Source organism: Zerene cesonia, chromosome 8 (assembly GCF_012273895.1).
Source record: "Zerene cesonia ecotype Mississippi chromosome 8, Zerene_cesonia_1.1, whole genome shotgun sequence".
In the NCBI taxonomy this organism is placed as follows: Eukaryota; Metazoa; Arthropoda; class Insecta; order Lepidoptera; family Pieridae; genus Zerene; species Zerene cesonia.
In genome coordinates, this window is record NC_052109.1 from 1,748,997 (window position 1) to 1,773,746 (window position 24,750).

The 24,750-nt window shown below is 33.6% G+C and overlaps 2 protein-coding genes across 6 annotated transcripts in view; one reads left to right on the forward strand and one right to left on the reverse strand.

The window, feature by feature from the left end:
- The window catches only part of LOC119828386 (phosphofurin acidic cluster sorting protein 1), a 92,015-nt gene that overhangs the window by 55,277 nt on the left and 11,988 nt on the right, over positions 1-24,750 (forward strand). For all 5 annotated transcript variants that reach the window (XM_038350509.1, XM_038350512.1, XM_038350511.1 and 2 more), the window contains exons 2-3: positions 20,622-20,846; positions 23,576-23,669. In XM_038350509.1, coding sequence (XP_038206437.1) covers positions 20,622-20,846; positions 23,576-23,669 — 319 coding nt within the window. The remainder of the gene's footprint in view (positions 1-20,621; positions 20,847-23,575; positions 23,670-24,750) is intronic.
- On the reverse strand, positions 5,503-15,786 carry LOC119828444 (NADH-quinone oxidoreductase subunit B-like). Its single transcript, XM_038350592.1, has 5 exons — positions 15,765-15,786; positions 12,311-12,516; positions 9,583-9,710; positions 7,531-7,756; positions 5,503-5,643 (listed from the first exon to the last, which is right to left on the reverse strand). The coding sequence occupies exons 1-5, from the start codon at positions 15,784-15,786 to the stop codon at positions 5,527-5,529; spliced, it is 699 nt and encodes a 232-aa protein (XP_038206520.1). The 3' UTR covers positions 5,503-5,526.

Sequence of the window (24,750 nt, forward strand, 5' to 3'; positions counted from 1 at the left end):
ACTAAATGAGCACTAAATTTTGAGATATAATTCGAGTGATTCTGCCGACTTGACCTTTCTAGCTTTACAGACGTTAATAAATTAGCGATTGTCTCTTCAATAATTATTTAAAATTTAAGTTATTAATTAGATTTTTATCGAATAGTTTTACGTTAAATTTAATGCATATGATAAGAAATACATACTACTGCACTATATTATACAATGTTGCAAGGATGTGTCAGCCGGTGGCAGCTGCCGCTTCACCTGCGAAATCAAAGATAATAAACTTGTATCTTGAAAGGTGCAATGTTCAGCTGCCCATTAACACACGCTTTTTATACCTACTATATCACCTACTGATTGACCGCCCCCCCTGAAAAGTGAGTTTAGAATCCAAAGGTCCTACGATCGATCTCTGATAAAGGATTCAAGATAACAAATCAAAACTTTCTGTGCCCTTTCACACCGAGGTGTGGCACAGAAACCTTATCACTTAGTATTCTTTATAGAAAATAGGGTACACAAGGGGATATGGCACTTCACTTTTTTAGGTATCTACTCACAAAATGGCTTCACACTTTAGGATTTCTAGACAGACTAAGCGGATCAGAGGGATCAGTGTTATGCTTACGACTGTGCTAATGCCACTCGGTTCCATACTCATTAATTACTCCATGGAAAAAACTTAAATATAACTAGTTATTTAATACCTTGTCATCTTTGTATGGCAACGGGTAGCTTTTAGAGACTAATTTGACGGTGATGGGCTTAAATATTTTCATTCGATTTGTATGATTTATTATGTCATATTGGAATTGAAGAAACGATAACGCCTTACCTTAATTGAAAATATTCAGAAAAAAGTTACTACTGTTAAAATTACTTACCGGAATTTTAGGAGTTATCTACAAAATTGCTCAGAAATTAGAATATATATAAAATTCAGTTAAGTGCATTCCAAGGAATTCAAAACTCTTATAAAACTTGCTTTTTTAATTTGACATCAAAAACTGATATATTTTTGTTGTGTAGTTTAAGAATTTAATTAAAATAATTACTCGACAAAAAATGGACGAGGTTTTTTCTCCTTACAATTGAACGATTGATTAGGAAATAATTGCTGTAACTATATTACGTCGTTTAAAGTTTTCTATACATTTATAATACGCTGTTAATTAGCTGCATACTTAACCATTGTCAATTTAAATAACTCACTATTTACTTGCGTTTAGAGCACGATAAAGTATTTAAAAGTAGGGTTGATCCAAAAATAATAAAATAAATTTAGGGTTGGACTCTTTATATTAAATAGAGTATCCACTTCAACGTTCGGAAATAGTATACAAATTAATTTTTTATTATACTTTTACGATGCCTGAAATTTATTAATCAGCATGCAGTAATATCATCACTATACGACATTCAGAGTTTTACAACGGAAATAAAAAGCAAATCATCGAGTTCAGGTATGCCATAAAACTTTGATAGAACGATGTTGGCAACCTCACAATGGTTAGTAGATTAAGTTATTCTTTTGAATATTCCATTAAAATATATTGAGTTTTCTATCTCTCTATTTTTTGCTTATCTACCTAATTCAAATAATGAAATAAGTAATTGGTTTAGTTAACTAATTGAGAAAATTTAAGTGAACTGTCCTGCCAAAAAAAAACTCCATATAATAAACATACGTCTTTGTTCAGACAATTATGATCTATATTCTATACTATAATAAAGAAAACCTTTGCACACACATATGACTACCTTACTCTGTATCGATAGTTCGTAACAGTCAAAATAATGATTTACACGATTTTCACCGAAGCCTTGAACATTATCCCCCAAGGGGTCTCAAAGCAAATAGCCATATCGTGTTACTGAAATCAAAACAAAAACGTGTACCGCGCGTAATTACCGCGAACAATCGGCTGGACAATTGCGGAGTGACAAGCGAGTCGTGTAACCGATGCCACGTAATTGTAACTTCTCACGCTCTCTGTTGCTATGCAATTAATTTTATCGCGCGTGCCGTGAATCGGTTAAGATCTTTTTCCCATAAAATTTAATTTATCTTAATGACTGTTTGTTTTTCAAGCGGCAACTGTGCGGAGTTGCGAATGGTTTTTGCGACACGATTGGAGTCATACACGCGATGCTGATTCCGTATAATGGGACATGCGATTTGTTGGGCGACGGATTTAAATTCACACATCTCTGAATTACATCGCATTGATTTCTAATTTTGAGCTCTATCTCGTCAATTTTAGAGTTGCATATGCTTCCAATTAAGTTGCAGATACTAATCTTGAGCAAACGGATCGTAAGCAATGCGGGAGAATTAATTATGTGGGATATGCAGATCACGGTTAAATCTTATAGAAATGCTAGAGATGCATTGCAGAATACAGGAGCTAGGATCAAGTACTCACATTCCCAGCTGTTTGTATTTAGCTTTGATTTGACTTCTGCACTTGATTAAATTAGTTCTCGTGAAGTGAATAAGCTTTGTCTTTTATACTTTTTGAAGTGAAACTTCTTTAGAATCGTTGTGATTTCAAACTTGATGCAACGGAAAAACGACAGGTAAGAGACACAAATACAAAAATGTGTAGAATGAAGCCGGCAAGGAATGAGACAGAAATATACATACTATTTTATTCATTCTTTTGTCGATTTAGTGAAGTTTCACTTCTATCATGTGTGGGACGCACACACACATTTTTTTTTTTTTAGTGAGAGAGTTAGTAAGTAAGATGTTAACGTTTTAATCTGAATCGGAACTATCTCTGCGTTTACATGTGTTAACTTAATATAATAACCATATTACAAACATTATGCCAATGGATACTAATTGGTGTTATTCTATTCCGATATTCGAAAGTAAAACATCTTAATGTTTTATTGGTCATCAGTGAGATCACGACTAAGCAACCGGCTGCAGACGGTCCGGCGTCACGCCGTGACTCATCTCCAGAAACTACAGAGTACATAATAACAATGTGTTACAGAAGACTGCAGACTAAGGTTTAGATAATGCAGATACAAGGGTTCATTTATGGTGATTTCAAAGTTTATAATGGAATGTTAAGATTTGTTTTTTGATCGCCTGTATTCAGTTTTCTATATTATACTTCTGTGCATAGATAATAAAGAACAGGTTTTGGTGCATATTTAAAATTTTTGTTTTTGTAAATGACATCATATTATTTATTCATTATCATCATATTTTTACGATCGTTTCAAAATTGAACAGCATCAAAGCGTAGCGGTATTATATACTGATCAATAAAATTATTTATATTTTGTTTCAGGTAATACTACGCATAAGTCTACCATCTGAACGTAGATAATTGCAACAAGTAAATGAACAGTTTGGTAATAAATTATACAATTTTATCGTAAGTAATAATTAGTATAATTATAAATATTCATGCATACAATCTTCGGAACATAAAACCCTTCCAAAAGCGACAGTAGGTAATGAAACTCAATTCGAGCGACTGGAATTCGTGTAATCTAATTCAACATAAAGACGTATCATACAAAAGCCCTTACGCGGTTTCATTTCTCGTGTTTTGTATTAAAAGTAGGCACGGCTACGAGCAGCGGGATGCACTGAGCATTGTGTCTGACCCAGTTTGAAGCTGCATCGAGTCTGCTTACACTAACTGTTGAATATTTCAGACGTACGTGTGCATGTGCACAGTATGCATGTATGTATGTGGTATTTAGCTCGCCGGCGAAGACACGCTCCAAGTGTATTGAAATTCAAATTGAATTTGTGAACTTGTTGGGTTATGGTATTGAAAATCGAGTCGCATTTTATATTTAACGCTGAAGAGAAATTGCGCAACGAATTGGAAGGCTTCTTCACGTCTAAAAATATAAAACGCTAGTAAGAAACACAGTTGTTGTGCTCAAATAATACATAGTGGATTGTTTTAATTACAACTTAATAGCATTAATGATATACATTTAGCATAATGCTTCTTCTTTAATTGCACAGTACACTGTACAGTGCTCCTCAAACCGCGTTCAATGTTTATGTGTTATTGATAAACAAATAGGTTACACAATAAACCCATCTCGAATTTAATAGTTGGGGAGAATATAAAATTTTATTCCAATACAGTCCAGCGTAAATTAACTTGAAAAACGTATCATAGTGCGAGCTGTAGGTTCCTATTTCATACGTACGGAGTTGCGATCGCATGTGGGTTATGTAGGTACTAGGGAATAGGGTAGACTGCAGAGTGTAGCGGCTGGCGGGTGCAACATGGTTGAGGATGTGACTAATGTTTATTTATTTTATTGGCATTTAATTGTCTATGCCTATATCAAAAAAATGTATTTCTATTCAAATTTTATGATAACTTAAATGTATTAAACATGTGTGATTCAATTAAATGTACGATATTAACCTTTTGTTTCAATCTGTTTATTATAGAAAAATGTATAGAAACATTTTGTGTGTGAATCTCGAGATTTGTTTTTTTAACTTACTGTACAGTTGCTTATTATATAAAAAGTAGGTATACATACACATTATAAATATCAGTGATACTTTTGCCTTTCGTGATCAAGAAACGCGTCATTTTGATTTAGGTAACTGACATAAATACCCGCGAAAACCGCTCCTCTTGCCCAACCGCTACTCTCGGCACGTAGCCGCCGGTTTAGATAAAATGGTAATATGAACGTAGTGTACGTTAGATTCTGTTAGTGGGAACATTTGTGGAGCTCGGTACGTGATTGCGCTTAATGCTGTCCATTGATCGACGGAATCCGTGCATGCGATTCGGTGGATTTTGTGAAATCAGTACTATTGGTAATTGACGTCCGTCAAGTAGTGCCTGATACTCGTAAACATCTAAAGCTATACTTAATGATTGGTTAAATTCATTGTTTAGGCTTCAATTGTTCGATTGAAGTCTGCTGTTTAATGGTGAAGTTAGCAGTCAAAGGGTGTCGAATGGTATAGTTTAGATATTAGGTAGATAGAAGGTGAAACATGTGTAATAAGTAATATTGTTCTAGCAATTACGACAAAGTTTACATGATTATCAGTCGTTTAGTTTCGACTGTGATAGATAAAATTTCAATGGTATTAATAACTGTAAATTTCTCAAATGTACCATTCTTATGACAATACTGCATTGTAATTATTTATCTTCGGTACATTAAAACAGAATAAAAGTAAGGTAATTTTACCAAAAACATATCTACAATGAAATTAAAATCGTTACCATTTTAACAAATAACGCTTATTTAAAATGACTCACGCGAGTGGCGCAACAATGGAGAATATGAGAACGTACTTTAATCAAACAGATTCGCAATATAAAAACGATTTCTATTACACGTAAGATCTCGACATTTCGTATTGTCGGCTTCTCACAAACGAAATTATTGGATTCCTTCGTCGACGGTATAAGAAATGACAATTTATTTCCCATTCTTTGTAAGAAATAGAATGTTACATTCGGAAAGTGTGATAAATAACAACATTTTACCCTGAAATATGCTTTAATGTAATGTAATATATTATTGTCTGTACCAGCTCTGGCACATTCGCATGCGTTTGACTTTCTTCTGTAGAACTAGCATGGCGTATAGCAGGGCTTCTGCTGTGGGGGGACAGCCGAGCACGTAGATGTCCACCTTAAATATAAAATTTTCGATAAATATAACCAATAAATAGCAAGATGAATGCATTCCATTGAGCTGCGTTACAAATTTTAAAATTACGCTTTGCGACTTCAATTGTTCATTACTAATTTAATATGGAGAACTAAATACATAGAAATGTGTATTAGATAGGTATGTATAAAGGCAATTAAAACAATTGTAATTGTATTTTTTTTTTCGTATTTGTGAAAAACATAAATTGTAATACCGTTTTATAAAATTTATGTAATTAAAGCTTAGACATAACCGAATACAAAAAATTAAGTCGATGGGTCTGCTACCATCGTGTTCAATATTGTTTAATTCTTTAAAGCCAAACGCCAGTATGCAATAAAGTCATCGATATCCGCGCCATGGAACTCGTTAAATAAATCGAAGTGAAAACAGTGGCTTCTCGGAAGAAGAGGAAATTCCAATTAAGGGAGTGAATTGTACCGGAGCTTACTCCGAACAAATTGCAAACGTTGAGCGTCGCTCTTGTAATTAATTAAAAAATCTCCTCTCGCTCCTTGCGCTGGGGTGTTTTATGTTACAGTACTTTTAGATATCGCTTATTTGTGAAGTAATGTAAAATTGCGAGCCAGAGAAGCGTATCGGTCAGAAAGTGCTTTGAAAAGTTTGCACAGTTACGCTTTTATGACATGAGCTTCTTAAAATATGAATTGTAAGTTGGAGACGATTTAAAATGATCCGGGCGAAGTAACTTGAAGTGGTAAACTTTAACAATTAGAAACTAATTCTTGGATTTTGAGAATTTTATACAATACTTTTATTCACAGTTGCGTAAATTATGTAGTTACCGTATATTTCATCAAGTATGCATACGCAAAAAGATTTATCTTAGATTATACCATAATAATCTTTTGAGTGAAATGGTCAAACCTTATCTAAGCACGTCCGCACGCATAATTTTGCGTTCTTAATAGTATTTTTTACACGCTTTTTATTAGCTTCACCTGTATGTTTGTTTGTTTGTATGTTTGTTTGTTTGTATGTTTGTTTGTTTGTAACTGACTTCTTTGGGCGCGATTTTGACCCACTTTAAACGGCCAGATTTCGTTCAAACTTTGTAGATTTATTGAGGACCGATGACAATACACTAATTTGATAAAATTATTCCAGTTTTCAATTTGCAAAATATGATTTTTGTTAAAGCGTGTTTTATAGTTTTTTTTTATTAAAAATGTGATGTAGGGTTATCACTTATCATCATTTATTTTGTAAAATCACACGAAGAAACATAAAAAACGACAATTGATGTTGATGTTGCACACAGTCATTAATTAATTCGCCATTAGTTACATGCAACACGAATCATGTGTAATCACATTCAGTGATTAACGTGCATATATTTTACGAAAACTTCCATGTAAGTCGTGCTGCGTGTAACTACTTATACACATAGCCTTCATATAATTAGTGAATGAAAATTTATTATCCTATACAACTATAATTACTTGATTGCAGTCCTGTATATTATATAACTAGCTTTCGGCCTGCAGCTGTACCCGACAATAGACAGTCCCGAGATTTTGGTATAAATACTATGCTATGTCCTTTCTCGGCTTTCATTATTGTTTTTTACAATATTCAATTCTACAATATGAATAAGTAAATAATCCAAGAAAAATATGAAAACTTCCTGCGATTCGTTTTGAAAATTGTAAAGAATTTCCTTATCCTAATTTATTTGACTTATCCGTACTATAACTAAAACACTTATTACTGCCTGCAAGCAATGGCCTGATATCAAGACAAAAATAAGTTTAATAATTAATGTTATTGGTGTAAAACCGTTTTAATTATTATAAATAAATAAATAATAAATAAAAACATGTATTTGATATTATTTTATCTTACCGGTATAATTCTATCACAGCCGCGTACAGTCGAATACGTGTAGTGGTAATAACCCCCGCCGTTCGCGCAGCTGCCCATCGACACCACGAATTTCGGATCGGGCATCTGGTCGAACGTCTTGCGGAGGATCGGCGCCATCTTGTTGGTGACGGTGCCGGCGACGATGATGACGTCAGTCTGCCGGGGCGTGCCGCGGAACACCATGCCGTAGCGGTCCATATCGTATCTGGAAAAAGAACTATGTGATGTGGAACTAACTTATACGAAGAATTAACTTATATGGTTTTGTTCATACAAAACCGTTATCGTTAATGGATTTATTTTTTTATATCATAACGGGCAACTGAGCTGGTGGTTTGCCTGATGGTAAAGGATCACCACCGCCCATGAACATTCGCAGAGGCTCAGACCTCTGAGAATGCGCTGCCCGCTTTTAAGGGATAAAGGATAAGGAAAGGATTGATGACTGGAAAGAAGCAATGGATTGGGAAGGGCGAGGAGAAGGAAATATATTTAGGACAGCCTTCTATTCTGGAGTAACTGCTTGCAGTGCTGGTGAATTGTTACGGGATGTTAGTAAGTCCTGGTGAAAATGTCTAATTGCACATAAATATAGGAATGTAGAAATAGTTTGAAAAGTTTTGTTTCTTACAAAAAGGATTCTTTTTATAGATAAGATATGGTATACCCAGAACATTTACAAGGTCTAATAAATTTGCGTTACAGAGCATATTTGTTGAAATTACCATTTAGTCCTTCACTAATCCTTTTAGGAGATTGAATAAAGTAATATTCCTTGTTTTAAAAAATATTACTTCCAATTGGAAAGATGAGATAACTGTTTTTGGCTAGGCATTACTTGTCATTTGTTAGGTAGACATGGACTATAGGCATACCTTTATTTAGCATCAAACAAAAAACAGTAAGAAAAAAATAAAACAGTTATGAGAAATACAAACACATTATGATATCAAAATGTTCCCCACATCAGTGTGAGTTACGAAGAAAGTTTCTGTTAGTTTTTTTAGTGACGGTCGTTACTTACGACTTGCGGCTTAAATGACAGTGCGTGTATCAAAGAGCCCTATTATGTGGTATATATTTGGATAGACTCCAAATTTAGATCTACTTGGGAATTTCTTAGAAGTCTACATTTTGTATGTTACTGTAAAAGCCCGAACTGCTGTAATAACTAACATTTTCGAGAAAAACCTCATATTTAGCAATGGTAAAAGTCCGAAAATTTGTGTGATCATTGTCCATGTCGATCTTTTAACACGGTTAACTAAGTAAATCTTTGTATTCTCTTTTCCAACCAAGTAAAATGTATAGAATTTTTAATTCGGTTCGGGCACCCGTCGACCGATGCCGCGTCTTAACCTACATAAAAAAGAGGGGATTCTCAATACGACTGTATTTTCTTCCTGTTTGTTACCTTATAACTGTTAACTGAGAGAACCGATTTTGATTATTCTTTTTTTCTTTGAGTCATGGTAGTGCTTTGGTCTTGAGTGGACCCATTTTGAGCTGGTCTAGTTTTGACAAATTAAAAGCGGTTCAGCTTTCAGTTTAGATTTTATTTAAAATCATAATATTTACCAACTCATTTCGGCAAATCTTAATGTACACTTAGTATATCGTAAGATTTAGTTATAAACGGACTTTTACAGCAACATGTATATTGTATAAATGATAACTATAAAGGTGTGCCGTTAGAATAACATTGGGGTGCGACGTCGCGTGACAGCGCGGGTTCGGTTTCAATCGCACTTACGAACATCGATTGTAATAAAATGATTGTATATCTTCGTACGAAAATCGAAATCCAAATAATGGTTGAATGTGGGTTCTTGTCAGTGTAAATTCACCTTAATTGTAATTTATAATTTTAATGTATTGAATGTAAAGCTTTCTTTAAATCATTACTATAATAAACGAAACGTTATAACGAGTATGATTATGTATCGATAATAAATAAATAAAATTTGTTTTGTTTCCAAACTATTATTTCGGTAATCAATTCGTACCAGATGCATAATTAGAGATTCTAACCTGGAAGCAGCATAGTGCATCATTTCCAAAGCGCAACAAGCCAGACCGAAGGTCAGCGGCCAGAGGGAGCCCTTTCTGCCCCAGTTCAATATATCATCCAATCGAGCCACCACCCATTCAACTTTGGACTGAAATTATTAAAAGTATTAAAAAAATCGTATGATAATAACTATATTAAAAAAAAACAGATCTTATTATCATTTAAATTAAGTTCCTTTTAATCAATTAGCGTTTTAACATCTAAATATTGTGAGTATAAGTATTTTACAAGGTGATTTTAAAATTGTAACTATCGCGACCAAAGTTTACTTGATATAAATGCAATATGATAGCCACGTAACGAGAATATTAAATCAAGATTAGGCCCCAAAACTTCGCTCGCCAACGTCGCAATATGGCGGTGATAGATAAATTACCAATTACTTTCGGAATACAATTTACATTCGTTTAGCAAACTTCGACTAAACTTATTTAAGTCGAGCCTAAAGATGTCTATTTACATTTTTTCCCTAAAAATCTTTGAAATTTTTCTTCATTGTTCAAATAAATTGGAATCTTGTGGAGATTCGAAAGTAATATTATATATTGCGAAAAGTTCGTTATCACATCATACTCTGCGTATAAAACATGAATAAAGCGTATTTTTGTCACAATAGCACGTCTGACATCGATATAAAATTTGACTTAACAAATATTTATCTTGTGACGGTACTTTTTCACAATACTTAAAGAAGTCATTTGTAACTATGGCTATTGTGGGTATGTGAACAGGAAGTTTATATGGGAAGGGATTTAAAATAAAGACTCTAATAAAAGTTGAGCTGCATGTGTATTTTAGAACACGAGCATAGCCTGGGGACTTGTTTTGTTTTCGAGGTTTATTTTTCATTTATGGTCTATCCTTAAGGAAACAAACAACAAAAAGGAAGATATTTAAGTTTTTTCTGACAATTGCTTCATCAGCCAATCTTGTAAAATTCTTAAACTACAATGTAAAATCTTAATATAAAATGAGTCGTAAAAAAGACTTGATACGAAAGATTTGAAAGATCAATTTATTTATCTTCATTTAAAATAGGCTCCGGGATCTCTAGATGGTAACATAACTTCTGGAAGCCTGTACACATATCTATCGTCATTGTGTTAGAAATGTTCGAAAATATTTTCGTGCAGTATAATGTACAGCTGTTTTGGGTTTGTTTTAGTTAAGGTCAAGCAATAAAGTAACAGCGTTTAATACGTTATAAGGTAAATCGGTTTAAAGTTTACATAATTAAAGAGGAAGCTCTCGGTTCGAGCACGCTCTCCCAAACCACACTCACGTCGGGCCCAGATTCCGACGGCTTACTAATGGCGAGTAGATAGCTCTATTTTACTGGAGGCTTCTCTTAAAATATCTTTTAAAATATTGTAAGTCTATATGAACTTTCGATTATAATATGATGTATGTAATTTCGTATAATGCATTAAAATATACAATTGAATCGTGACAATATAAACAGGCTTTCCAAAACATAAGATAAAAACAAAAAACAAAAGATAAATTCGCTGCGTTTCGACGCGAAAGAAGGACAGACAAATAAATAGTAAGAAAGTAGGGGGGTTGGCGGTCATGCTTTGGTATGGAGTAAAATTTTTAGTAGTAATGCAACTGCAGCTATAGATTATGTATATTTTTTAAATGATTTTATAAGTGTCTATAAATTTTATGCAGAAAAGTACAGATTTCATTATTCCCAATTTAAACGATACATATGTTATTAAAACACGAATAAACAATATAGCACTTTTTTTCAATGGATCTCTTAGCAAGGGTACCTTAAAATAAGGGATACCTACATGTAATAATATGTATATCTTCCAAGACCTAATTCCAATAAAATCCCCTGACCCTCCCGTCCATTACCAAGTACAATGCTCTTTAGTAATTGGATCGGACCTAGGTAGGACCAAGGTGACACAATGTTTAAGTAATAAGTTTAGGTAATGTTACGTTAAGGATTGATGTAATAAGCCCCGCCTTAGTTCCAGACGGTGTGATTATTGTTGTTTTTGATAATGTTAGGGAAATTAGGTGGATGACATAGTGGATATTCGAACCGGTTCTCACTGCACAAATGTTATATTTTTAATTGTCAATAGTGTTAATTTGCTATATGATTGAAATTGATAAAATTATGTGGAATATAAGATAAACTTTTTATAAAAAATTTAAATTCAATGCTATTGTTCTGTCTATCAGAGTTCTATCTACTATTATTTCCATTTTATATTATCCATGGTCAAAATTGAACAGAAAGACTTGGGAAGTAGAATGTATTTTAGGGTAAAAAAACGTGCTAATACCATTCATACTGAATCGAATCCACTCTAAAGCACCATTAATGTGTCTCTTTAATTTGTACAAAACAATATTTCACGTCTAAAATATTAGTACAGATTTAACCGTTACCCTATAAGCAGAGTAGCAACTCGACAAATTATTATATAACTCTAGTATTGTATAAGAAACAATCGGAGGTCATAAACCAGTACTACATTCAACTATCTGTGCCCCGCGGTACCACACACATCCTATATGATGTTACATAGCTTACAACCTTTCTCCGATAACGGCGTATCTAACACTGAAAGCTTATATCAAATCAAGTCAATTTAACGCATTCAAACTCTTTATGTTTATAATTTATGTTATTATGAGTTTACATTCAAATATAGAAATAATTACCTGACTGGGATAGTGAAAAGGCGAGTATCGTCTATTTTCGCCAACTTTATAAGATCTGTCTCCATGCGGGATGACGTGGTACTTTTTCTTTGGCGGAGTGACGATAGCTTTTCCCTGCCCGCCTGACTCGCCTTGCGGAGGATTGCAGTACGTTCGTAACACTTGTGAGAGAGTGTACTGTTGGTTCCTTAAAAAACATGTTATTGCTTATTATAGGCAGATATTACTGCACCGCTACCGCACTTTAAGGCTGAATACACGATGTCCTCGTAGGTAATACTAATTTTAATGGTATCTAGGCTAACCACTAGACGATTTCAAAAATTCTTTCATCGTAAGAAAGCTGCAACGTTACTGAGTGACAGACTATATATGTACCACGGGCGGAGGCAAGGCGAATAGCTAGTAATCTCAAATTATTGAGTTTGCAGTTAAATCGCACCCGTACGTTAAGGCTGAATACACGACGTCCCCGTAGGTAATATTATATCAATTATAATTTATTCTAGAAGAAACTATTTGGAGCTATGAAAGTCGTGGAATCATTTAAAACTTCTAATTATCTACGAATACATTGTTAAAAAAGAAACTAAACATCGATAATAGCATTTTGAATATTATCTTAGAAATAATCAGAACAGAAAGCGACAACTTAACCTAGAGTCTAACCTGCTTCTACAAGTAAACAAATTTGAATTTAATTTGACTTTCAAGAGAAAATCTACTCTCGCGAACAATAATCCGATTAACTATCGAATCTAAAACACTGAAAATTTAAAGTATTAAAACTTTTATTGTTAATCTCACCCTTTCTAGAAAGTTTGGGCGAAACATCTCAGGTAAAATACACAGAGAATTTACGTCCCGAGATTCAATTTTATGAATGGTTTGGCAAAAGCCGAATTAATTTAAGTATTAGGAGTTGTTATTTTTTGTGATTGATTTAACGCAAGTATCTAGAAATCAAAGACTTTTTAACGGATTTCTAACGCGATTTATTCATCATGTTATTTATTCCGAAGCGGTTGTTTCTAACACTATACAGTGAGTAAGGTCACGTTTCAGTCTCTCCGGAACCACAATGAATAAGTGGCGTTTAAAGTTAGATAAAAAGGACTTTAATTTCTAAGGGTTAAGGTTTTTCTACGTCGGTCACTATTATACCTATATCGATTGTACCCTTTTTATGAAGTTATTTGTATAACAAACTACGACTGTACTAACAAATGTCAATCCTAATAACTCTCGCCAAATGTATTACAATAATAATATCTATGCTAATGAAGCACCTATAAAAACATATTCTCCAAGCGTTCACTGAAAACATATTTTTATTTTTGTACGTTAACAATTTTCAAACTGAAATTCGTGCCTTTGATAGGCTGTCAGCGTTGACGTATGACATACAATGTACATGGATCGTGACAGGCAACTTTTTTCTATTCAGTCTGTGGTTCGTCCGAAAAGTATTATCGCAAAGAGGCTTCAAATTGGCCGTGCGTGTCTTCAACGAGCGATGAACGTCTACGATAATGCTGCGGTAGGATTGATTGTGACAAGATTTATTCTGGTTTTATATTAATTTTATAAATACTTTTATTCTTTTCTTTTATACACATTGCGCATTCCAAAATTTGGTTACGTGATATTTCTGTCTCTTTTAAGTAAAAGTAATAGATTTTGTACAAGCCATTGATTAGTCGCTCGTATAGTTACGTAGTTCCGTAGTTCGTGGCCGAAGGGATTTTCCGATGACGTAGCAGTTCCATTGTTATGTTCCAGACGGTCTGCCTTTTAAACTTTTTGTGAACTGGGCGATTTATCAATGCCGGGATTATATAAAATGTTTAATGTCATACGCCCATTGTAAATATGTATTTTACAGTTATGTGAACAATAAAAACGGCCTACAAATATGTCGAAATATTTTTTTTTTTGTAAAGGATGGCGTATTATTTGAAAGCAATAAGTTATTACTTTTAAATTCGAATATCAACTCATAGGTCAAAATTGTATCATTTATTGTTATTGACTTCACAGAGGTTCGTTACGAGGTTAATTGATACACGGGTCATAATAATCATCTTTTATACACTACAATATTACATAACACAATCAATATCCCGCTATTTTGTCGGGGATTTAATTAAGCTCGGTTCTTCAGTGGAGAAGCTGCGAGATGAAGCGTAATTATTGGATTATGATACAACTGGATTACGACGCTTTTCCTTAGAATTGTATAGAAATAGGGCGAAGATAATGTTTTATTGGGTCACACGTTTCGTGGTGGCTGAGTGAAATGGAAATATGACAGACATCGGCTTTGCTGTAAAATGACATTAGATTACACGTTGTAAGAGGACTTAATGCAGTTTTCATATGTTTATGTTTGATTTGGGTGTAAAAGTGTGTTAGATAAAATGAAAATATTTGTAAAGAAGGGTTAAGCTGGAATTATGTTATATCCAAATTATATTTCTTTTCAAGTCAACACAAGAGCCGGCAACGAACTAACTTTATTACCAATTACTGAGTGACATAGGCTATTAAGAATTACATTGAAAACATTGATTAAAACAACAAGATATTAGCAACATATTAGGGTGACACCCTTATATCCTAAGATGCACATAAATCTTAATGTAAGTGTTTTTTAAACCTGCTTAAGATTGCACTACATAACTCACGGTTTAACACTTTTTCGATCGCTAAATAAATAAATTATGTCTATATACTACATACTGTTTAAAATATTATTGAAATTATAACCTTCTTATTCATTGGTACAGAAAAGTCTATAACGATTGTTGTAAAAAGCAGCTGGGGACCTACATAGACCGACCCAATTTAAAAGTAAATAAAAATTGTCGCAACCCATAAATAAAAGTTCTCTGATGGATTCTATTAACGTCGGATACGCGTGTAAAGGGGATTTTTAATACAAACTTTCCGCACTGGATATACCGATGTCGCATAATAATGGGTTTCCGAGTCGCGAGCGGAATAATAAAGCCTGTCTTCGTTGAACTTAGTTGTGGGCTTACCGATAAATTTTATTAATTATCTACTATAATATTATGAATGCGAGAGTTACCCTATCCGTATGTCTCTTCTTCACGTCCATACCTATGTTTTCACCGATTCGGATGAAATTAGGTGCAGAGATATTTAAAAACCCTAAAAGAAATGAGTAGGATAGTTTTTATTCCGATAATATCACTGCAACGGTATCTATGCCTTTTTTATTTGAACGCATAGAATGTATTGGTATGTTATATTACGCCAATTACTCAAACATTGTTTACGCATTTTACTAGCGAATTTCTCTAGATCCGAATTTTGTGTGTTCGAGAAAATTTGCAAAACGCACACGTATATGAGTTAATTAAATTGTTACAGCCGAAATACATTTGTCGGCATTGTTTAGGTAGGCATTTGTGAATTTCGTCAGTACCCGCTACGGTTATTTTGGGCATTCTGCGGGTTGCGTGTTTAGTTGTAACTATTAGGGTGCGTATTTTTAGATCTAACGCATTTATAAATTGCGATGATTATTCTATTATAATGTTCTATTTTTAAATTCTATTTAGAGAGAGCGATTTGAGTATTGATAAGAAAATAAAAGCTACTTTTACCTCAAAATTCTGTTTAGATTTTTTTTATACGTCATACCTTATGAGTCTTATGAAAATCAATTATATGAATTGTAAGTAATTTGTTGGTTACATTTTTTTATACTACTGTTGGGAATAAATAAAAAATATGAGGTTGCATATCTTCCTATAAAACCTATTGTGTCCCAAATCTTTGTATGTTACTAGAACTTTCATTCATGTCGTTGGGCGGCTTAAGTGTATAGTATATACCACATAGTAACTCAAATACTACCTTTTGCATATAGTATCATATAATTTATATTAAACATGTTATTTAAAACCCCACACAACTAATAGACAATTTTATATAAATTCATATGCTACGACATTCGTAGACGCCTACAGCTCGAGCTACGAGGTATGTACGTTCCTCTGCGTGTTACACACATCACACATTTGCATATGAGATTAATAAACGTACTTTATAAACTGTTGATAAAGAGATTTCACCCGAACGTTTTACGTTACGGCGCAATTAAGCAACTCCAATCAAAGAAAAGTGCCTTTATGTTGAAGATATTCGAGTGGCTGGATAAGGTCAGCTGATAGTTCAAAGGTTGAAGCACCATACCCCCGAGTGGGGCTTTGTGTCGTGACCGACTAGATCTAGATCTTGTTGGGGCTTATACCTAGGCTCAAAAGCTTAATTTGTAACCTACAAAGCTTTATTAACACTGCATCAGCAAAGAAAGTAACTTATACATCGAGTTAATAATATAATGAATCACGTTTAAAATCCGTTGAAAAGACTTTAATTTTTATAAGTAACTTATACTTTAATGCTTTTTACGTAATTTTTGAAGCAATTTATAGATGCTTCACAATTTAAAGAATCATCATACGCATTGAATAGCTCATATATGATAATGTTATAACAACCAAATTCAAAAGGTCTGTAAGTAAAATCAATTAGGTACCATTGGTGTATAAAGAATCCATATGGACACTCAACGTTTTAAAAACATCCGTATTGGATTGTATATTCTTGGATTGTACGCTCGTTTCCAATAATCACGAATCTAGGCTTTATATGAACAACTCAAAACTTTTGAGGTTGAACTTGAAAACCTATGTGTTTAAAGCATTACTATGATTATGATTTCGGATGTATCATTGGTGAGTGGTAAGCGACACTTTCGATCGTTTCTTATGTATAAGACTGCGCATCTTGGTTTTTTTTAATGTATCAAGTACCTATAAAGAAAAAGCCAAAAAAGCAACTGAGTATGTACAAGTAAAATGTTTAAAAATATACAGATTATTAAATTATTGCTATCACTCATATGATCGGTGGATTAAAATGTTAACTTTAATATCACCAAGAGCAAGGGCAATGTTAAATAATTTCAGGATTCATCCATTTTCCATTTTAATTATTTTATAATTAGAATAAAGTAATAAAAAGCTTTTCGTTTCAATATAAAACTCTATTATCTTAAAATTAATGGAGGGTGGCTGTAAGGTTATTGAATTGGCTTTTTCCATTTTATTATGAAAGAATAGGCAATTAATATATTAAATGTTCAGGAAATTTTCTCGTGCGTAATATAGAATAAAGCGAATCGATGTACCTACTATGTAATTAAATTGTTATATATATAAAAAACATTTTATAAGAACTACGCCTTTAAATAATGCAATAGATTGGAAGCTTACTCTAAACTTTATAACTTAGCTCGAAAGAAAGTCTAGACTAAGTACCAACTTTCTAACACTTTCTTTAGAAACTTTCGCAATGAAATCACGGTGAGCGCACTTGTAACAACTAAGCCCATTTATTTTTTACTCGTCCTATCGCTTGGAAAACGTTATTTTTATGCTTTGGTGTTTTTAATATAGCAACTGCAGACAATTATGATTTTAAGTATTTAACATTTTTTATATCATATAAAAGTAATAATAAGAAAATATATCAACATTTTAACACTCTTGCTTAAAAGCAAGCTTAAAAGCTTCTCGATGTGATAGGACCGAGAACGAAGATTCCAAAACCTTTTGACTGTTACTATTTGCTCCTTTAGATTAATTAACAATCTGTCTTTTATACTTATTATATGAACGTTATTTACTTGGAAAACTAACCTTCCTGAATGTTCCATTCTATGTCGTTTTGCCTACCATTAACTTTCTCTCAGTGAAAAATCATTCTTGTGCGTTTGAAGGATTGAAAAAGTTATTTAAAAGAAACCTAGTTATATTAACCGATTTCAAGGAAAAACAATGCGCTGGATACTCGACAACAAATAAGAATATTGTAGTATCTACTCTTTTACCTCCATATAATAACAGCTCCAGAGCTCCAACTGTTGAACGTAAAAATAAAAAGGTTTCAAATATTACAAACGGACCTCATTAGTGTACCTAGCACATATACAACACAACAGTACGTAACCAAAGCTCCCTTTGTAGTGTGCATATCCAATAATTGCTCGCTCGCCGCGATAATTAATAGCGTTTGTGAGACTCACAATGGACCAAGCATTACTCCCAGTTACCGACGGTAAACGGAAATTAATTATGCTTCATTAGAAGCCTTAGACACTAAGTGGGAAAATGTGTTTTTTACGGACAATCTTCGTCGTTAATGACTTTTTGTCCGCGATCGTTGAGCTTCACGCTTTTATCCGAGATTATCGGTAAATGGTTTTTATCGGGAATATCTTGAATACTTTCCTATTATAGCTGCTGGGAACGTGATTCATATAAAAAAGGACAACTTTTTATCTAATCTAACTAATAACTCTTTATCTAATTTAATCATATAACAACTAAACGTGTCAGGTAAATGAAAAATCTTTATTTGTAACTAAGTCGTGGCTATCTTCACAATGCAGCGAAAGCTCAAAGTGCAGTTAGACATAAATCCAAATCATTATTTCTCAGTTCTCAATAGCATTGCGGTGAATATTTTCAAATGATTAAGCTGCCTCGTTAGGTCTAGAGAGTCGAGTGCTGAACGAAGCGCTGTTCTGTGGAGATGCTGCATTTCCAATAATTCCCGAGAGTCCTGAGTGGTTCGAACTGCACGTCCTCTATTGTGATGCCGACTCGATGCAGTAATAGTAATGATCACTGTGATCTGCGGAACACGATTGCTTTGTGACTTTTTACACACAGGGCCATAAATTTCAAATAAAAGCTCTTAAAGTCAAATTTAGTAAAAGTAAAAAATTAAAATTTGTAGTTAATTGTATATTATAGACTATAAATCTAAAAAGTTTATGTTAAATAAATAATTAGAAACCCCTTAGGTCGCCACACAAAAGCTTAAAATGTCTTTTCTCATTTTTATTTGTAGATTTTAATTTACAGAATTGTCTAATTGTATCGTTTGTTAAACAGGGCCCTGTTTTATCTGCATTTAAGTGATGTGTGATTCTGAGTGTTGCTCTATACAAAGAATCGGCTTAATTATTGTGAACCGCACAAAGCAAATTGTTTGTTTGAAATCATACAGGACCGAAATTTGCATTTATTTATATTTCTGGATAATGTCATTTTTTTTTTGTATGATTCCTTTGAATGACTTATCTAATGAATGATTGTAAATATACCTTTGTATAATTTTATTTATTAATTTCAAGCATAACAAATTATTAACAAACATGTCTATATTCAAATTATTCTGTAAAATTATTTATACCGACATATATCTATTTATCATACTCATAGGGAATAGCTACACATGTTCTTTACCTATGCTGTATATAAATAATGTAGCAGAGAAGGAATGTGATGAATAGTTGGCGACGCGAAGGCAATTTTCCAGTGCAGCGAACCGATCTTCTACCGTGAGATAGTGTGTCATAGTCTTACCTACACGTAAGAATTGCTGCGGGCAATTTTTCATATCTTAGACTTTTAAAAAATCAAATAAATGGCATCTGCATCAGATGATATGTGGCACTAGGCTGGATGTATATCACTATTTAAAAATAGGAATATAACCAGACTTTTCAACTAGATTATATTTTTATTGGTATTCAAATGCAGGTATTGTACCGAGAGATTCCTAATATGATTATGAAGCAAATACAAAAGATAAAAAGAATAGATGTATTTATTTAAATAACAATAGCGCTTCCAGTCATGAAAAGGGTCGCCTTAAGTAAATACTCGTAGTTTCCGAAAACATTTTAACATTTATATTCTCTAGCTTTCCATTACAATATAAATGAAGTTCATCGAACAATATTGCTAAAGCTGAATCCAATATTTGTCAAAACAGTGTACAATAAACGAATCAGTAAATCGGATGGAGGCTACCCAGTGGGATTTCTGTTTAACCGGCCGACAGCTTAACTTCGTTCACAAACAGACTGTTTGGCAAGTTACCATCAACATTTGCTTTGCTAGTTGTGTTTTGATGTCATGATATTAATTTCGATTTACTGTTTGTTTATTGTATTATGATGTTAAGTTCTTTATTATTCTCTAATTTTTTCCTTTGTCAGTTCTTTGACGGGTCTATTTTAATATATATTTTATATGAATAATTTCTATTCTAATGGGGATCATGTGATATAAAAATTCTTTAAGGGCAATTTATTTTGTTGGACTACTTAAAGACAATTTTCATCGATTTTCCATCGACTGAGCCATACTCTATACACATTGTTACAATACAACACAATAATAAATTCCCCATTTTCCAGGCTATGCACACTCCGCGTGACACGGTTGCGCGTATGCGGCGCGCTCGGCGAGGCGGGCGGCGGCGCGGCGGCTGGCGGCGCGGGCGCGGTCACCCTCGCGGCCCGCATGCACAGCAGCAAGAGGACGCTGCGCTCCAACGACATCACCATACCCCCAATGGATGTCGAGCTGGATCTCTGCTTCTCCCTGCAGTACCCGCATTTCGTCAAACGCGATGGAAACAGGTTAGCAATGTTTTTAACCAGCAGCAGTAGCAACTACAACGGCTTGCCGCAGATTATTATTACCAATACTAATACTACTACTGAATAATATTGTGACAATATTCTTCTCTCATCGACCATGAATTTAAGATCACTTATGTTGAATACTAAAATTACTACTTTCATAATAATATTACCAATATAAGTAATAATTGAAATTATAGTGAACTGTTAGACTACTGATATATGCTGTAAGAAAAATAATATATGAAATGTATTATACGGTTGAAACAATGCCAAATACTCTGTCCATTACAATTTCAAGCTCCTCAATAGTTTGCCCATGAGTTTCTTATATATATATCTCTCTTTATAGCTGTCTTAGTCCAATCATTTCGAAGATATTTCGTCTAATAAATATTTATTGGCTTATAAAATATGTTCGGTTACTCATCGCGGCTGCTTTACGACTTGAAACATTCTGAGTTATGGGCGGTTCAAATGTGAACAGAATTGATATTTTAAGGTCGAGGTTACGCATATTACTGTCTTGCCATTAGGTTATGATAATACATTGGCTTATTAGGCACACCTCCGTTATTATAGCTCAAGAATATTATTTTAATGAATAATGAAAATTCAAGTTTCAAGACAAAACATGTTAATGTAAAATAAAAAGCTCTCAGTGTCTGTTTTTCCGGGCGTCTAGACATATCTCCTTAGAGGAATTTAATACTATACTATGAAACGTCGTCGGATGTCCCTAAAGTGATATTGAATCTATATCCATGAACAAGCAGTCTATAATATGGGCTAGAAGAATATAATTTGCTTAAGTTTTTAATATTTTTAATCTTTACTCATATTATAAAGTTGAAGAATTTGTTTTTTTTGTTTGTTTGAACGTGCTAATCATAGGTTGTATATGTACCACGGGCAACGCCGGGGCGAACCGCTAGCATTCAATGTACATCTTTTATAAAAACATACACACAAATACGCAAAAATCTATAAGATGTATTAATTAAAATATTATTTATATAATATCGTGTAGTAAGACTAAATTTCAATATCTCTCTCACAGATTGAGAATGTAACTTTTAAAATATTAGTTAGTCGTTTGAAGAAGCAAAATAAAAGCAGTGCATATTGCATAAAAGTATCGTGTGAATAATACACGATTACCCTAACCCATATCGAAATAAACAGGCGGATGGGTACAGTTTCCTTTATTGCTTTCTTCGCTGCATGTTAGTACGTAGTTTAACCGTGAAATTGGCCTTCAACGGCGTGACCCCTTTTAGTCTGAACTTGGCTTTATGGGTGCCGTGCTCTGTTTTTATGTTTATTGATATTAAAATAGCGACGCGATTTTGTAATGGAATAAGTTTTAAGCGTATTCAGACACTTTCGAGAGGGTTATTTAAACATTTATATGGACTCAAACATATAATGTAAGAACACTTTTCCATTATTATACTTTTATGGCCGGTTTCGCAGCTTTTGAATATGTTCTGTTATTTGTGAGTTAAATTAACGAATAATATAATATAAAAATATACGCCAAACGTGTCAATCATGCTATCAGAAACAATATCAGCAAGTGGTGAAAAGGGGCAATACAGTTCCAAACATGTGTCGATTAATATATTCACGGAATTACAGTCTGAAACAAAATTCAAGTTTTCTCTAGCATAAGCTGTAGAAGCAGTCCTTTCCGCCATTTCCTCCCCCATATTCTTTAATAGCACGTATTGTTTGTAAGCTGTCATAAATACAGGTAAAGCGATCAGGATATTAGGCGTATTGCCAAGTTTCCATTCAGAAATGAGTTTGCCAGTCGCCGGCTTACAAATCTAATAAGGCCGGATTTCCTGGAGTCGCGCTGATCTGGCTGAACGTAAGCTGGTACGGAATAAAATATAGGGAATTCGATGTAGGAATTTTGCTACGACGAATATATTTTTCTAACAATAGTTTATTTTTATTGGATTTCACATTGAGCGCCTAAATGCGTGAGTGCTTGTTGTGAATGAACTACTCGCACGTGACTGGAATTTTACTTGAAATATCTTTGAGGTGTTCTTGTACAAATTATTCAAAGTTATTGTACCTAACATTATGTGTTTTTTAGGCATGATTATTGTTTTAATCTTAAAATATTGTTTGAATCTGTCTAAGATACTTTATAGAACCTTCAACAACATATTAAACTTTTTAATAATTGAATCTAACTACAATGAAGATCAAGTTAAGATACCGTATGCGTTAACTCTGTATAAGAGTTCCGCATGACATTAAATTTGTATAATATTTTACAAGTGCAGTAAGCGCGACACGTAATGAGAGTCCCGTCATTCCCCGGCTCCCGGTAACATTTTATACATGTTTTATTGCTGTCGTGCCGGGCCGTGTCGTAAAATTTAAAGGGGAAACATCCTGGCTTGTTTATTTCTGCGTCTACCGTAAAATATCATTATGGGATTGCAAATTCACGCGTGAAGCAATATTTTTGGAAATTTTCATCTATTTCTATTAAAGAATGATTAATGATAGGTTCTATAATTATCTAGGTTAATCCATTTGTGATATACCTATGTTCCCATATACGATTTTTCCTATTCACAAAGGAACTATGTAACTGGTGTTAGTGTTGAAAATGGCACCTAATAAGGTCATTATTAAATGAACATATGCACTACCACTCCACTAAAGATATAGCAGTCTTTCATCACATAAATATGTTCCAGGTTGCAAATAATGCTGCAGCGTCGCAAAAAGTACAAGAACCGCACCATACTGGGCTACAAGACGCTCGCTGAAGGTGTCATCAGGATGGATCAGGTAATGATTAATCATATATCGCGGTCCTTACAAAAGCATAAAAACGTTTAGAGCAAGGAAGGAGTAACCTAATGAAAAGCTTACGAAATTTATATGATCTGGCCATTCCAAAGCCTGTATAAGCTAGGCACTCAAATATTTTAATTTTGAATCCAGTTTAATTTGAACAACAGTGAAAAAAAACAACATTTATACGTAGGAATAAGATGAATTATAAAACTTTTAACGAACAGCTTACCGTGTATCGTAATTCAAATATTTAAATCTAACCTCGTATCCGACATAGTTTGGGCGATTAGTGAATCATCCAATTGAACGTTGCCAGTCAGAACTAAAAATATATTGCGTTCTGGAATTAGTAAATTGTTCGGTGGATTAACGTAATGGAGGGTGAGCAAAGGTTACAAAAATATTGATAGAGCATATTCATATTGTAATAACGAATTGACTGTACGTTTATATTTATGTAAATCGAACAGCAATACGCATGTGTAAAGGAAATAACTTCAAGCACGTTCCAATACCTCGTAGCTTACAATGTCGATGCAACCGAGCATACAGTGTAGCACATTCTGTTCCCATTCAATATATCCAACAGGATCTTTGAATTCAGTGACTGAATACAATGCAGCACGAGCAACTTTACCTTTTCATACGTTAGTTATTAAACGTCGATGGTTTTCAATATGCGAATAGAAGCATGTTATCCAGACTGCTAATATTTGAGGAATAATATGCGAATGTTCAGGAAATTGCACTATATAATGGCCGTATGATTGCTGTTCCCATCTCTTGTAGGTATCGTAATTCGTTCATTACGAGGTAATGACGGTAATGATCAATCATTACGACGGCTCAACATTGGCATTATTGCTAACGATTGGTCTGTTGAGAACGATTGTTGATGTTACTGCGAATAATATTGTTATATAATAATTGAAATGTTCTCTTTTGCTCGTTATAAGTAAAAAGTACAAGGTAAATTATTTTTTAAGATGTTTGGGTGTGGGGTGGAGCTCCTAAAACAACTATTTTACAGCTTGAAAGAGCCCAGAGAATGATTCTGAAGATTATGACTAAG